General features: G+C 41.9%; 1 protein-coding gene across 1 annotated transcript; it reads right to left on the bottom strand.

Moving 5' to 3' along the window:
- Positions 1 to 229: 229 nt before the first annotated feature.
- On the bottom strand, positions 230 to 11,444 carry ZP2 (zona pellucida glycoprotein 2). The gene is made up of 18 exons (XM_007189966.2): positions 11,381 to 11,444; positions 11,207 to 11,295; positions 10,274 to 10,357; positions 9,775 to 9,869; positions 8,091 to 8,243; positions 7,289 to 7,330; positions 6,972 to 7,136; positions 6,105 to 6,201; positions 5,835 to 6,016; positions 4,990 to 5,116; positions 3,967 to 4,154; positions 3,794 to 3,885; positions 3,569 to 3,693; positions 3,221 to 3,410; positions 1,927 to 2,062; positions 1,754 to 1,850; positions 1,261 to 1,344; positions 230 to 386 (listed from the first exon to the last, which is right to left on the bottom strand). The coding sequence occupies exons 1-18, from the start codon at positions 11,440 to 11,442 to the stop codon at positions 241 to 243; spliced, it is 2,154 nt and encodes a 717-aa protein (XP_007190028.2). The 5' UTR covers positions 11,443 to 11,444; the 3' UTR covers positions 230 to 240.
- Between the last annotated feature and the right edge of the window lie 5,429 nt (positions 11,445 to 16,873).

Raw genomic sequence — 16,873 nt, 5'->3', positions numbered from 1 at the left:
GAATTCTCTGGCACTGCCAGTTTTGGGGATGGAGTTCAGAAAAAGCTGAGTGACAGGAAGCACTTAAGTCAGCAATATCCTTATTCATGTCCACACAGAACAAGGCCTGCCCAGAGGACTGTGGAAAGGTACTATATTCTCTAAAGAAGAATGATTGCAAGAAACAGTCCTCGAATTCCATCTAAACTTAATAAGAAAGAAGCAAGAGTCTTACGTTGACCACTTTATTTGAAAATCCAGCTAGTGACTTAGCATTATGGTTCTTTTCTTGCGCAGGTAGCTGATGAGGCTTAACGTTGCCACAGTGCCTGCTGAGGCAACCACAGCAACCATAGTTTTAAAAGCAACATATCCAGCAGTCTCATGCCCTTTAGAGTCCACAGCGTCTGGAAAGGAAGCAGACATTCAAGTCTTAAGATCATTGAAACGAAGTGTAAGTTGAAGCTGAAGTTTTATACATCAAAGCTCCCCAGAGAAGGAAGTGAAATTAAGCTTCAAAGAGCTCATTTGGGAAGCTTGCAACAGGGTATAGTCTTATCCCTCAAGCCAACCTCCTCCTCTCCCTACTCCACTCCCACAGCTGTTCCCACTTCCTACTTGCTTTCACTCAGATCAGATGGGCTGACACCTGGAAAGGACCTTACAGTCCCAGCTCATTGTTTAACATTCTGGCACTAACAGATATGATTAGTTGTCCCAAGTGCATGATTTCTTGCAGCTTATTAGCTAGGGATTTAAGAGAGCTTAATTTCAAGTTCTAGGCCTAAAATTAAGACTATCTGGGCTGAAGATGTAAAATATTAACAGTAACATAATCCAGTAAAGGCTTAAGTTTGATAGTAGCAAGCACATGTCTTCTGACCTATTAGTACTGTTTGTTTTTTTTTTTTTTAAGAAACATAGTCTGAAGTTCTTGTATAGTAGGCCAAGATTTGAGGACCAAGATTTGAGGATTCTAATGTGGCATTAGTGACAAAACTGGAATCCTTTAGTTACTAACAGTGAGAGGTCTCTGTACAGATATAAGATGGCTAAAACAATTTAAAAAGGTTACAGAACAGTAGGTAGAATATATGATTCCACTTGTGTTAAATGGCGATTTTTGGAGGGGCACACAGGAGACTTAACAGAACCTATTGCTGGGAAGAGACTCCTTCTCTTCTTGTCTAATCAGGAGCATGTGTTATCTATGCATAGTTAAATTTGACACAAAACCCAAGAACTTGAGTCCAAGAAGTACCCAAGGCTTTAAATCCATACCTCTGAGTGAAGAGCTGTCTGACAACAGGAGGATGGGACCCGGGAGACTCACTATCATTTTCTCTTCCTCAGTGGCTCCTGTGGCTGGAAACAGATAGTTTGACCTCTGGGATAATGAGTAGTGGTGAGAAGTGTGCTGAGGGATTACCTAGAGCAGCTCCCCATGGAGCCCCTGCTCTAGGTGGTTTTGCCTGCCTTCACAGGAGAGGGCATACACCTTACTGTAAAAGCAGGATGAACTATCAAAGAACATCAGAAGACAAAGTTCAGAGTCTACCTAGACTCAGGAAGAGTAACTTTAAAGTCTGCAGAAGATCAGGCTACAGCTCATGTGCAAAAAAACTTGTCCATAGGACTGATGGAGAACCTGTCTATCTCAGACTCAGGTTTCTTGTGCTCTTGGGACTAGGTAAAGAACAAGGCACTCATTCTTAAATTCTGAAAGGTTGAGGCTTGCTGTAAACTCACATTAATGAGGACTTGAAATTTTTACCTCGCCTGCTTCTGGATGACACAGGGCAAGTCACAGAACACAGAGGGAAGTCAGGAGAGAGTTGATTGCAGATTAACGCACTGCAGTGGAAGTAGACCTGGAGATGGAACAAGAGTTGAGTAAAACTGATGTCTCACATTCGACCTGTCCCAGGTGACTTGTTAATCACTTACCAAGTGAGAGAACCCTTGGGCTCCTGACACAAAGGCAAAGGTCTTCACATCAAACCTCTGATAGTGATTAGGATAGGTCACAGAGGAGCCAACCGGATGGAAGGTGGTTCTGTGGTTGTCCAGGTTGTATTCACAGCTGGAAGGTACATTTCAGGGAGGGACATCAGCTGAATTCACCCGAGTCTAACTCAGCATTTGCTCAAATTCAGTCACACATAACACCTTCTACCTGTACCTTTTTCTTTCTTTTTTTAAATATACCTCTGATTTGGCCTATCCAACAATATTCATGAAGTTATAAGTTGTTCATGCTAGTTTTTCTTCTACTATGTGTTAATACAATTTCAGTACCAATTTGTTTGCCAGCTAAATTCATCAAGAATTATGTAATTCTTCAGATGACACTGGCTTAATTCTTATTAGTCCGAGTATCTATTTTGTCCCAGGCGGTTAGTATATGTTGCTGAAAAAACAAGGTGGAGAACTCCTGCCATTTTATATCTTAGATGCTAGCAGAGTATAGTAGCTATAAATTAGTATGTTAGGTAGCATGTAAGTACTAACAAAAGAAGAGTTAGACCAGGGTGAGGGTGCAGGAGGGTCAGGGTAGGCTTCAAGGAGAAGTGGACACTCGAGCAAGCCTTTAATGGGGTGAAGGAATGAGCTGCATGAACGTGCTGGCTACCATGATCGTGGAGCAGGAGTGCACCTGGAGGATACAAGCTTAACAGATTACAACAGATTCAAAGAAAGATAAGGTGCAGTTCTATCTAGGTGCCAGCAGAGCCAAGAGGACAAACACCAACATACAAGTGGGTAGTCACAACTTCAGAGCATTGTGATATTCAGATCTAGAGTCAGATGGGCATTCCTGTTCTACCATTTACTAAATATTACTTTGGGCTAGTTATTTAAGTAGCAGGCTTGGGTTTCTTTATGAAGTGAGGTGGCTAGTGTCTCTCATAGAGTGATGAGGTTCAAATAATGCATCTGGAGTACGTAGCGCCATGTTTGGCATATGGTAGGTATTCAGTAAATGGATAGGAACTAGAAATCTCTTCTCTCTCCAGATATTGGCATATTAAAGCCAGATTTCCTTGGGAAGGATCTTATACTTTTAGATTCAAGGGTAGTAGGAAAGCATGAGTCACCTTATTAGACCAAGGACTGGTTGCTAAGAAACAAGAACAAAAATCAGGGCCTTTGATATAGTGCTCCTCTCAAGCCCAAGAGCATTTTATTCTTTTTACTGGCAGTGTGATTAGCTGGGCTACCTTCTATGGAGAATACATACCCATGCACGACAATATTCCACTGAGGGAGAGAGGCTGGGTCCATGGTGGATGTTGCCCAGCAGTGATCTAAGACCAGCTTGATGTTGGGGTCGGTCCTGTTTATGACTCTCACTTCTAGGTAAATCGGTTGGCGGAGGTATCTCACCACAGGGTACTCCTTGTCCGCATATGGTTGCAGGTAGGAGTTATCTGAAATGGAGGAGAAGCCCTTCTGGTACTCAAGTAGTTGATGGTCACAACAGAAGCTTAAGCATCGCTACTACTCTAGTCTGGTGGCATCAAAGTTCATTTTAGGGAAGAGTTCCCTGAAAGTATTTAAGCAGATTTTTTAGGTTGTAATGTCTCACCTGGGTAGGTTTGCAGGGTCAAGGCAAGTGGACCCGGCTCCACTGAGGCCATTGGAGGAGGAAGGCTTTCAACACTGGTATTTATTAGCATGTTACTGCTGCTGTAATAGCACCTCACCGTCATTCTGTAAGGGTGGGTGGGTGGAGTTGTTACGAATTTTAGATTAAAAGACTGCTTGAGTTTAAGCTGGGGCTTAAAAAGTCAAGTAGCAATTGCGTTCACACCTGAACTCACTATCTCTGGAAACTGTGCTTGGAGGAAGATCCGCCCAGAAAGCATGGATTTCATTTTCATAGATGACTCTGTCATTCTTGAACTTAGAGTAAGGTGAGAGAAAGTGGTTAATTAGGCATCTCAAAAGTAACTCTTAACCTCTTGCTATGGGGCCAGTACTAACCTTATGTCTTGTTCCACATCCATTCAGGGGTATGTGAAACCGCACCAGCCCCTGAGATGGAGCTTTAAAGATTGGCTGGCAGGATGAGTCTCCCACCCTGAGGGTATCCAAGTTGAGAGCCGGTTTTGTTTGATGGCTGTAGACCTCAACGTCCATAAACCCATCCTGAGTACATAGCTCCCCTGAAACTAGATAGTGGTGAGAGTTAAAAAAAAAAAAAAAAATCTGTCTGCCATGTGACTATTGTCATCTACTAATTTGAAGTGTGATGGAAGTTTGAATTTTCATCAGGAGGCAACAGAATTTGTCTTAAGTCTTTGGGAAAATACCTTGATAAGCAGCTTGAGTTACAAGGGGAGACCCTGAAGGTGCCAAGACAAGAGTGAGGCTGCTCTGTATGAGCAGAAGGATTTTTCATCCAAAGGAAGAGGCAACAGGAGACGTGGGAAGAAGCACCAGGTGAGGTAAGAGACCCATGATAAAAACCTGATGAGGCTTAGAGTGCAGTGCCTTGTGTCATAATGTCCCTTCTTTCAAGGCTCACAAATCTTGGTGGTTTAAGGGGAAGTTGAAGAAGCAACTAATTTTTCCTATTTGGCTTGACCTGATACAGGTCAGCGAATAATAGGAGCAAAGAGGCAGAAGCAATACTACACAAGAGGAAACACCTACTTCCATATTCTTTGAGGAATTTTCAGGAGTTTGGGGAAATACTTGTAGTCCCTGTAGTTTCAGGTTTGAAGCAATCTTATTTAGATGGTAGGCTTAGGCTCCTAACATGAAGTATATCCAGCTTACTTAAAAGCATGAAACAGTTGTGAAACCTACCTGTATGTGTATTTTAGAAGTGTTATCTTCCTTACATCCCTATCACAGCAGCTTAGACTGACATTTCTGGTCTGACCAGCCTTTCATTTCCTCAAAGTATAAGCAATGCAGAGTCTGAACTTCTATACACTTTCCCACATGCCAGAGCGAAGAGAGAAAGAATGTAGGAAACCGTTTAAGAAAAATGGTCTTTACCGATAGAAACTGTCGACTCACAGAGACACTCTGGATAAATCACCATGGATACCATCTCCAGTTGAATGTAAAAGGTCAGCTTGAGTGACGATAAGTAGAACTGATAGGGTAGGCATTTTTCAGAGAACTGAAATGAAAGAATGTCAGTTAACAGCCACAGCCTGCTGGGACCCAGAGCAGTCAGAGGAGGTAGGAAGGAAGTGCACTGAAACCTTCAAAGCGCACTCCAGACTTATTATGGTTTCCCTTTAAGCCAGAACAAGAGACCCTATCATTTCTCCAGATCAGGATCCTTCCCTAGGAAGGAAATTTATTTCTTTAAGCTCATGCCCTCAAGTACCCAGTACTGTATGCTCTTTGTACTAGACACTGGAATTTGATCTGTTAATTCAACCTCAAAAGAGCTGCCAATCCAGGAGTTATAAAATGTTATTGCAAAGTACGCACCAACATAAAATTATTCTCTGGTGTCCCTGGCAATTGCCTCAGTCAAGACTGGCCTCAGTGAGGACAGCTGGGGACACTTGTTTGGCTCAAGCTATCCTGTTTTAATAGGGCATGAGAGGTTAATCATTAGAAGCTTGATAGCAGTTTGTACTATTCAGTGAACTAAGAAACTTAGGAAAACTTCCATTGCAGTTAAAGAGGCTTGGTGTTTGAGAGTAAATTTCAGTTACTTGAGAATTCACTTATGCAAGGTGTTCAAATGAGGCCTTCCAAATACTGAATTTTTTACACTGGCAACTAGAATTTATGGACAAGTCAGCAGCTGTATCAGGGTAGCCTAAAAGGCTATGCTTCAAGCCAGGCTTCCATAAAGCTCAGTGATTGATAATGGAACGTACTTTTGTTTTGAGGAGAGTTTTGCTGAAATGCAACCTCAAGCCATTTGTTGTTTCCATATCAACCCCACTGTCGTGCAGCTGGCTCACAGCAATGTTCCTATTTTCAAAGCTCATGGATTTTAACTTCCCAGGAAACTCTGGTATGGTGAGAGTCATGTGTGTAGCATTACAAGTCACAGGATCTAGAAGGAATGACAGAATGATCAGTTTTGATTAAGCCCCTAGAACAATGTCTTCCACAACTGGAGTTGCCCCTTCCTAGGCACTTACCTGACACGCAAATGAGTCGTGATGATAAGACAATCGTCTGCCCAGGAGATACGTGCGTAAGCTTCAGAGGCACCATGTAGAGGTGGCTGTTACCTTGCTGAGGAGAGGCATTTTCAAAGACATTGGTTTACCTGAATTACTTGAATTTCTAACCAACGCTGGAATAGTCAGGGCAAACATACTCAACTATTGGGCACTGTCTTGGCCCAAGTAGAGTTCAGGCATTTTGTCCCAATTGTTCTGCAGGTGCTCTAGTTTTAAAATCTTGTACTTCATAACATCTGGCAAAGTAGTGTCTACTGATATGACCTGTAGCTGATCATTTCTAAGCAGATATGAGCTCTTGTTTTATGACTATCTTATGGTATCAGCATTCAGAGAGAATGTTTATAAGATTCAGCATATACTCAGTGTATAACAGGACTGTTAACATGGCTGACATTTGAGCACGTAGGTGCCAAGACCTGTTCTAAGTATTTTGGCCCATTAACTGATTTAATGTAGTGTCATGATTGTTGGTCCCCAAAGTACCGGTACCTACTGTAAACACAATACAGGGCAATGATAAAACAGAACACCTTAATTCGTAAAAGAATTTAGTAGTACCATAGCTCCATATTATGTAGTTAATTTAGATCTATGGGGGAAGAGGGAGAACAGATTGAAGTAAGGACCATATCTATTTTGTTCACCATTGTATCTCACCATTTTATCTTTAGTACTTAGTACAGTGCTTGGTACATAGTAAGCATTAAGATACCTGTTGAATGAGTTGTATTCTCAATTTGAGGACATGGTTGAGATCATGCTTGGATTTAGAAATGTTGGTTTGTGCCTGGATTGTGGTACAAAAAGATTCACACCTACCGAGTAGTGAGTCACACCAGTGGCATGGAATGACACTTGGACGCTTATCTTCTGGTTGTCAATCAGGAGGTTATAGCCTTGTGTCATAGCCTCCTGAAGGGTCAGAGTTTGGGCTCTTTCACCGTCACCAACTGCAAAGGTCCATCCCATCTGAGGTTTGGGATCCTAAAGTCAAAAGTTTCATTTAGAGGGCTGGTGCTCACCTTAACCCCAAGACTATTGTCTATTTTATATTTTAACTAGGATTGAAGTTATGTCACCTTTAATATAGAACTAAAGGTTACTTAGGCTTGTAATTTAAAAAATAACTTTCATACCGCACTTTCGTCAGCCATACCCGGAAAAAAGTGAAAGGTAAACTGGAAGACAAAAAAGATGATGTGAGGATTTGATTTGGAGATTTCTGAAATCATGTTACCTGAGAGTATGTGGAAAACACCCAGAGCAACTGCTGTGTGATTCTTACACCACGACGCCTAGTTGTGGGATGTAGTAGAAGCACAGGACCAGTCATGAATCCTAGCAGTGCCCTTAGACATCATTTCCTCTTTGAGCTTTTGATGCCAAAAGGCAATTGGAAGACCTAAGCTCCCTTCCAGTTATAAGCTGAGACACTAAGTCCTTAAATGTACAACTTTTTACTATGTCCATAGAAATCAAATACTCTGTCAAGCCATGCAGTTCCATCATTGTTAATAAAGTATGATTATTTTTGTCCACTGTTGATGTTAGCCGTTAGACTATAAAGTCCACGAGTTTGTGATTGGTCTGTTTTGCTCATTTGCTATATCCTAGTATCTGGCGTAGGGCCTGGCACATGATAAGTATCCAGTTTGTCAAGCTACCAACTGAATCCTTTTTATTGCTAGACATGATGTGCTGAGTGCTGTATCTACCTTCTCAGTCAATTCTTAAAGCCATCCTATGAGGTACTGTTGTCCCCCACTTCAGACTTAGAAACAAAGTCTCAGTGTGGTTAAGAAATCAATCCAAAGCTACACAGCAAGTCAGTAGTGAAATACAGATTGCAATCCTGATCTTGTTCTGAAGCCCAGCTCTGTCTAGACTGCATTTCCCCCGCAGTAGCTGGGTGAGAAGCAGTCAGCCTGCTTCACTCACAGACATGAAATCCTTCAAGCAGACTGTGGATCCCGAATGCTGCTCATGGCTTTCTGCTTGCATAACTGGACAGCTGATGTCATACATGAAAGCCTCTTGTCTTAAAGCAGCAGTGTCGTCCATGAGTCTGATGGTCATCTGATGCTGGCCAAGCTGTATGAAAATGGCATAGTAAGGACAGAGTGCTAGTACCTCAGTGAGAAAGGGGATTCCAGAATACCATCTGACCCAGCTGATTGGTAAAACCCTTAACATTGGCAAAACCCTTAAATTATCAGTACCACGGGTTCTAGAAGGTCCCTCATTCCTGTACCAGGAGATTCTATAGCCTCTTTAGATACCCCAGGAAAGACTCATACATTCATTGGCAGAGAATAGTTCCTTGAGTTTCAGGGCTCAGAGTTCAGTTTTTATTTTCTTTTTACATTCACCCTATATCTGAGTATCAAGGTCCTGTTTGGTTTGGGTCCTGTACCAAGAGATTCAAATACACTTATTGAGCACCTATGTAGCAGCCATTGTGCTGGGTGCTGGACAGAGCCATCTTTGCTATTTCCCCTGGCCCAAGGAACTCACAGTCTAAAGCAGGAGTCAGCCAACAATTTTCTGTTAAGTGTTAGTAAATATATAGACTTTGTAGGCCACGTACGAGTGCTAACATGTTTTAAAAACTCTTTAAAAAAACAAAAAGCATTCTTAGCTCGAGGACCATCACACACAGAGATCATGGGCTGGATGTGGCCCCCCACAGGTGACACTCTGTAGACTCTGGTCTAAAGGAATGCAACCCTAAGCTCCCTAAAGTTGGGAAAGGCCATTTCAGAAGGGAAAGTTTTAATTACTGGAGATCTTCACTATAGAATCAGATGAAGTAGACGGTTAAACTTGCAGACTTCTAGGATGCACCCCAGACCTATTAAGTCATCAACTAAATGAACTAATTCTGTACTTTCCAAGTTCCCTAAGTGATTGTTTGCACACTAAACCTTGAAAATGACTTAGGTTGCTTTTACTGCTCCTAATAACCCTGATTGGGCGGTACTGTTGCTTAACAGTAGAAAATCCTATTGTTCAGCTTCTGCTGGCCTTCCAACACATGTTTTTACAGCCTAGAGGTACCAGCACTCTACTTGCCAGCCCCAAAATAGCCTCCCCTTTTCCATGGGGGTTATAGATCAAAATAGCTCATGTTTGATCATTTGTTGTGTCTAGATGCTATGCCAAGTCCTTCATCTGTATTATGTCATTAATCTTTAGACACCTTATGGAGAGATATCATAATCCATTTTCCAATGGGCAAGTAGAGGCTTAGAAAGATTAGCTAACTTACCCCAAATCACATCTAGATAGTGGCAGAGCCAGAAATCAAGCCCAAATCCTCAACTCCAGGGTCTCTTAACCTCAGCGTTGGCATTTGGGTTCTAACGTGTCTGTTACTGAGGGCTCCTCTGGGCAATGGAGGCTATTTAGCAATATCCTTGGCTTGTACCCACTAGATGGCCAGTAGCTGCCCTTTCCCACCCCACCCCTCAACCACCTGTGATAACCAAAACTGCCTCCAAACATTACAGGATGTTCTCTGGGATGACAAAAGAAATCACCCTGATTGAGAACTACTGCTCTACTCCAAAGCCTTAACTCCTAGGTTACTACTTCCCAAATCACTCCTCCAACAATTACTTACTACTCTTTTGGTACAGGTTTCATATGGGGCCTTCAGGGTGAGCTTTTCTGGGTCCAGAACATAAGTGCAGTTCAGCATTTCAAGACCAAGGGGATCTACAGAAGCAAGAGTAATTTAGACAGGAGATGGCCAAGAAGTACATTTCAGTGACGTTGAGTCAGCCAGAGGTACATAGCCAAGACTGCCAATCCATTTCTAAGGTACTTCAAATCACTTCACTTTTTATTTTCCCACCTGCGTGGTATAACCCAAGCTCTGGGAGATGCTGAGATTTGAAGATAGATGTTTCCTAGGGGATTCTGAGATGACAAATTTCCAAAGAAAGACAGGGTCTTCCACTCTTGGAGGCATCATGCAATTCAAGGCCCCTGTGTCATCATGGGTTTTGGGTGCCAGTTGCTCCAGGGTTTGTGTGCTCTGCTCACCAGAAAGTGGAGATGGCCTTGAGCCAAGGGCTTCTACTAAGTAAGACTAAGATGAGATAATACACATTACTTACCCACCACAGATGCGTGCTGTATCTTGTTGGCAAGAATGCTTTGAAACTGCACTGTCATTCTATTTTCATAGCAAGTGACAGTACCTGAAGAGCAAAGGAAACACATGGGGCATCTTTGAACACAGGAGGCATGATTCCTACAGAAGTGTATTGAGGGAACTCTCCTCTCCAACAGGCAACAGGGAAGATGCCAGTTGGGAGAGGCAAGGCTTGCCCACCACCCTTGAGGAGCTTACAGATTGGTGGGAAAGATATAACTACAATGCAAGATACCAAGAACTGTAGGGAAGGTATCAGTTAGGTGCCTAGGGCTTTCTGAAGTACTCCAGGATAAGCCTGGATTCGGGTTAACACGCATGCATGCAGGAACCAGGCTGGAACCCTGATGGAGATGGGGATGGTAGGTCTGTGAAGAACTGGAGAAAAGTTTTGTCTAAGATTTTTCAATCTGAAGTTTAAAAAATGCCCCAAGTAAGCCCAAGGACACACTTTTTAAAGACTAACCAATCTGCCTATAACCTGACACTGTGCATCCTCTGGCTCAGATGAAAATTTTGAAAAACTCATTACAAGTGGAATGGCTCTGATTTTGTCTGTTATGTTGACGCTTTCCTTAAGCATGAGAATGTGTTTGAAGACGACTGCTCCCAGAGATGGGGGCTTATTGTGTGGTTTGCTACCCTTTGGATGCCGTAAAGCTTGAGGCAGTGAGGGAATAGAAGGTAGTACAGGTGTTTTTGCATGCTCTTCCATTTAGCTGGTAGAGCAAGCTCTAGGTAAGCAATGGAAAAACTGTAGTGACTTGATCAAGGTAATAAAGGGAATGAGTGGAGATTGTCTAACCCATGTTTCTGTTTCCTGGCCATCTAGGCACCCTAGGTGCAATCTGTTCGAGAGGTGCTTAAGAGCACTTCCCTCACCCAAGAGGCCTACCTGGGAAGGCAGGATCCACCAACTGATTAACACGTATTGAGTTCACCGAAGTCAAAAGGGCGAAGAATAGAGGAAATGACCTGTAGGTGCTGGAGGGCGTGGGGGAAAGAGTTAAAGAGGGACGAACTTCAGCAGACAAGGCCATTACGTCCTCTCCCTTCTGCCCCCAGTTACCTCCAGTCTTCAGTAAACCAGCTTGAGGGTCTCCCACTGTCTCCTCTCTGCCTGCACGCCATGACCGAAGACACCACCAAATCAGCCAGCAGAGGGGTGTGCTGCTCTGTGCTTTTATAGCAGGAAGCAGGACATGATCCCGCCCTCTCCACACTGGAGACACCTGAATCTTCTCCAGCCCTCCCAGCTGAGAGGAAGGGATTTGGGAAGGGAGAGCCTTTCTGGAAGGCCTGAAATAAGCAGAGTTCTGCGCTTTCTGACACTTGCCTTGCTGTTCCACCAGCTGCTCTGGAGGCCAACCATGAAACCAGAGTTCCTTGAAACTGGCTCCAGGTGAATGAATTGGTGCTTTTTTTCTGTAACACTGGGAAAAATTAGGAGCTTTTGGACAAAATCTTTACAACTCAAATGTACAGTGAAAGAATGTGGTGGGATTTTTTTGAGGAAAGAACATCTCTCGTTCACACTATCTTTAAGTAAACCTTTCCTTTAAGTTACTCCTGGTCTCCTGGCTATTGTGGACACCATCCTGGCAATGTGCATGAAGAAGTACCTTTAAAAAAAATGGATGAAGCATTATTTTCCCCCAAGTATAGATTTTAAGCTTGCTTCAAAAAATGTCGACAATTACAGAAGGATATAGAGAAAAGGAAAAAGTCATCCAAATTTTACCACTGCTAATACTTAGGTATGTAACTCTATGGTCTTTTTCTGCAAACACCACACACACTTAAAAAACAACCTGAGATTGAAGTATAAATTATGTTTGTAACCTGCTTTTACTACTTTATATGTCATGTACATTTTCCATATCAAATATAAAGATCTCCATTACCATTTTTAGGGTTGCATAGTATTCAATGTCTAGATAAATCAGTGCTTAACTGTTCCCTAATGATGGACATTAATATAGTTTCCTATTTTTCATCATTATAAACAATAATCTGATGGACATTCTTGTACATTTCCCTGGTTAACTCTCAGGATAAATTCCTGGAAATAGAAATTCTGGGTCAAAGGGAATAGTGATCTAAATAAGAATGTCACTGTGTAGCAATTGGGAGTTTACAGGTGGAGAAACTGAGGAAAAGCAACTTGCCCAAGCTGGGTGTCAGGGCCAGGGCCAGACTGAGATACCTAGATGTCTGCAGTCCATGTTCCATAACAGGTGATAATGCTCAAATTCTGTGCAAGTAGTGGGGTGGCACTTGAAATATTTATTTATGTGTTGTTTTTTATGTCTTTATTTATGTCTTTATGATGTAACTTGAGGAGTAATCTTCATTCTCTGTTATAGGTGTCTGAAATATTGCTGCTTAGAGTAGTGGTCTCCCCAACTTCCTTGATCAAAACGATCACATGGGGCCCTTGTTAACATCACAGATTCCTGGGCCCCACCCAAAAGCTGCTGAATCAGGCTCTCTAGGGGAGGGGCCTGGGGTACTGTATGTTTAACAAGCCAGGTGAGTCTTATGATCAGGAAAATTTGGGAAATACCTGGAGGGAGGTAGGCAAGAAACTGAATGATTGCCAGTGATTAACTAACTTCTCTATGGGAATCAGTTGATTATATACCAGTGGAATGGGGGAGAGGGAGCAAACTCCAGGATAAGCAGGATTTTGAGGATAGAGATGGTGAAAGGATTTAGATTCTGAGCAGAAGCATGATAGCAATAGTTACTCCTAAGCATAGTTTCCAAAAAGTGGGACATTTTCTACAACTGTGAAGGTAATTTGTTACCACGATGGTTAAGACTATGATAAGAAGACCATTGGAGAGATTAGAAGACCATTCCAACCATTAGAGGATGGAATGCAGGAGCAAGATTCGGAGAGACCTATTAAGAAGGTGGTCAGAGAGGTAACAGATTAATGCGTTGCTCCTCCTTCCCAGGCCCCACCCACAGGCTTGCTTCCCCCAATACTGTACCATTTTTCCAGAGTGTGAGGTTTTGCCTTGGAAAAGGCAGCTCTGGTCAGAGCCCTAAACTGGGGGCTCTGGGAGACTAAGGGGCAGCACAAAGGCCCTGAGCAGGAGGCATGGAGGGAAGGAGGACCACTGTGAGAGCTGGTGAGGGTGGTGAGTACACCAGAGATTAATTTCACTTGCCTTGCCTGACCCAACCAATGCTGTGCTTGGGACAGCCACTGAACAACTAGCTCCAGGCCCCTAAGAATCAATTCTGCATGAGGGCACAAGGATACAAATGTGTTCAGTGTAGCCAGCTTCGAGAATGAGGAAGACATGGCTCTCTACAATAAGATGGTGTCTCATATCACTAGTTAGGAAAACTAAAACCTTTACAAAAATAATAGATCCTTAATATTTTACTAAATAATCAGTAGGATCTCTTTCAGATGTATTTCTGTTTTCCACATTCTTTTCAATGAGACTTTTTAACTGTGTTTATAACTACAGTGTGTTCACTCTCCTCTTCTCTGAATGCCCTGGTCTCTGCTTGACTTATGAGGCCTCTTCTCACCTGTTGCTAATCACCAGGCATTTCTTGAAGAGAGTTTTAGGTTGTAATGCATAACAACAATGCAATATTTTTGCCGCCTTTGGGCAGGTGCCCTCCTTACTTTCTTAAATGCAGTTCTTTTAAACAATAGTTCATAATTCTTAATTTCCAATCCTGTTGCCTTACTTTCCACAACAATTGTAAAAGTATTAATTGAAGATAACCTAACTGTTATCATCAGGAGATGGTTAGATAAACTCTGGAATACTGTTCAGATACTAAAATAAATCTATGGATTCAACTGGATCTATAAATGCTGATATTAAAGACATCCACAATAAATTGGAGTATTAGAGCTGTATGGTTAGTATGTTGTCATATTTTACTTAAAAAAAGAAAAATAAGAAACCTGTGTATTTTCTATCCATTTATGTGTCTATGTGTGGGTATAGAAATGTGTGTTTGCATTTATATGCCGGGGAGCCGACACGTTACCTGAGGGAGGAGACAGTGCAGACATCCAGGCAGTCCACACCAATCCAGCTGTGCTGGACGTTCACAACTGTCATCTGTTCTGATTTGTTTGTGCTCTTGCTGTTATAAATATATGTGATGCATCATTCCCAGAATAGGAATAGGGAGATGGGAGACTCATACTTTTTTTTTTTTTTTTGACATCTTTATTGGAGTATAATTGCTTTACAATGGTGTGTTAGTTTCTGCTGTATAACAAAGTGAATCAGCTATACATATACATATATCCCCATATCCCATCCCTCTTGCATCTCCCTCCCACCCTCCCTATCCCACCCCTCTAGGTGGTCACAAAGCACCCAGCTGATCTCCCTGTGCTATGTGGCTGCTTCCCACTAGCTATTTTACATTTGGTATCATACTTTTTTTTTAAACTTCATTCACTTCTGTATTGATTGAATTATCTTGGTGATAAGTAACCAATTAAAGTAATTTAAAAGTGATAACAGTAAATCTGATTTGTATGTAAGTGATCTATAGAAGCTATAGAATGAAAGGCCGATGAATTCAAGCTTCATGGTATAAAGGTATATTGCCCAAGTGAGTAGATTTGGTTCATGAGGCTTTCAAAGTCCAACTCGCCAATATAAAGTGAGGAAATTAAGCCTAAGAGGTTCTGTGACTTGCCCAAGGTCATACAGAAAGTTAGTAGCAGAGCTCTAGGGAGAAACCAGATCTTCTGATATCTACTCCCAGGCTCATTCTATTTCATTATGATTTTCTGTGTGTGTGTGCTTGTGTGTGTATGAGGGGGTGTTTTAAAACTCTATGCTTCTCTTGCAGTTCACTTAGCTTTAAAAGTACCAGATGGCATTAATTAGAATTTAGCAGTATTAGATAAATAAGAAATACAGAACCTTCTATCAGTTAGGCTAACATAGCTTAAAATAGCTTTCAAATATCAAATATGAATTTAACTTGGAAAAATAAGATAGACTATGTTAATACGAATGTTCTTGAACATCATATAGTAGTTCCTTTAACTATACAATGTAACTATACAATGTGAATGTCATTTTCCGCCTTTGGATCTTTAGACAGATCAAAATTGAATGAGCCTTGTAACGGTGATGGATTCAGAAAGAAATAGGACAAGGGCATAAAAGGCTTCATGGATCTGTTCATGTAAAAATAGGGCAGCTTAGATAAATGAATGACAGAGAAGGCTCAGAAGTTCTAAATAAAAGCTCATTTACATACAGATATTAACACAGATTACTCTATAGGTAGTAGCTAGGGTAATGGTTACCATAGAAATAAAGAAAATGCAATACAGCGTAGTCCTTTTAGTTGATAGAATATGAAATGTTAAACTTCTTAAGGTGATATGGTAGATTAATTGTAAAGGTGCCAATCTGCCCCCCTCCCTGGACTCCCATCCTTAGCAACATGGTTTGCAGTTAGCCTGGTCCTCCTCGCTCCTCCCCCCGCCGCTGAATCTTTGTAACTTGCTTTGGCCAACAGAATGTGGTGGAAGTGGTGGTATGCCTGTCCTGAGACTAGGTCTCTTGAGGCCTGTACACATATGCACTGTCTCTTAGCATACTGCATTCACTGTGACAACAAACCCAGGGTATCCTGCCGGATGATAAACAGTCACAAGGAGCAGAGACAGGTCATCTAGGCTGAGGCCATCCTAGAGCAACTAGTTCCCAGCCGATCTGCCAGTTGACTGCTGATGAATGAGCGAGCCAAGCCAAGGTCAGCTGAGCACAGAGGAATTGACCAGTTGACTGTAGACTTGTGAGCTAAATCAATGCTTATTCTTTTAAGCCACTTAATTTTGGGTGCTTGTTAAGCAGCATGACTGGGGCAATACTTGTCTGTGACTATTATTTAGAATTCCTGTTTCAAAATGAGCCCAATTTTACATTATGAAACTGTGGGTATTCTCCGAGGGAGCATTTACCGAGCAACTATAAAACTGTGAAGTCTCAAAAGAAGCAACACACACATTTGTCCAAGTGCAGACAAAGACTGTCTTTAAGGGGTTTGCTTTCTGATGGGAGAGACCAAATGACTACTTATGTAACAAATAAAACCTAAGCATAAATAAGTAAACTTAAATACACACAGGTATATTCTTTTCTGTCTGGTATCCTTTTCTTTTGGTAGGAACTCTCTTTCCCATTAGATATAGTCTTGGTGAGACTTTCAGTCAAGCTGCCTCCATCACCTTTTGGACAAATGGTAGGCACATGACTAAAGCTAATCAAACAAGGTCTATGGAATTTCAGTCTTGATCAGGGTAACCCAAGTTGAAACTCAGCCCATTTCCTGAAGGGTTGTCTCTTATTCAAGTAACCCCTAATTCTGTTAAATCTCCCTTCACTAAATCTCTGTAATCCACCCCTTTCCCTTTGGGTTTCCCTGTGGGTTTTATAAATCCATGCCTTTATAATTCGCATTTCACCCAGAGTACTGGGAAAGAGTAGGTGGTCCTCAGAAACCCTGTGATTTGATGAGTCTCTGCAGGAAAGAGGGAAGGGAATTTTTG

Source organism: Balaenoptera acutorostrata, chromosome 15 (assembly GCF_949987535.1).
Source record: "Balaenoptera acutorostrata chromosome 15, mBalAcu1.1, whole genome shotgun sequence".
Classification (NCBI taxonomy): Eukaryota; Metazoa; Chordata; class Mammalia; order Artiodactyla; family Balaenopteridae; genus Balaenoptera; species Balaenoptera acutorostrata.
This window is presented reverse-complemented; position numbering and strand designations above follow the sequence as displayed.

What these genes read in the sequence shown, in the direction of transcription:
- ZP2 (XM_007189966.2), bottom strand. Translation starts at nt 11,442, where the DNA reads ATGGCGTGCAGGCAGAGAGGAGACAGTGGGAGACCCTCAAGCTGGTTT. An exon ending in GATGTGGAACAAGACATAAG is followed by an intron (nt 3,886 to 3,966) that starts GTTAGTACTGGC and finishes CCTTACTCTAAG; the next exon opens with TTCAAGAATGACAGAGTCAT. An exon ending in GTCATCCAGAAGCAGGCGAG is followed by an intron (nt 1,345 to 1,753) that starts GTAAAAATTTCA and finishes ATCTGTTTCCAG; the next exon opens with CCACAGGAGCCACTGAGGAA.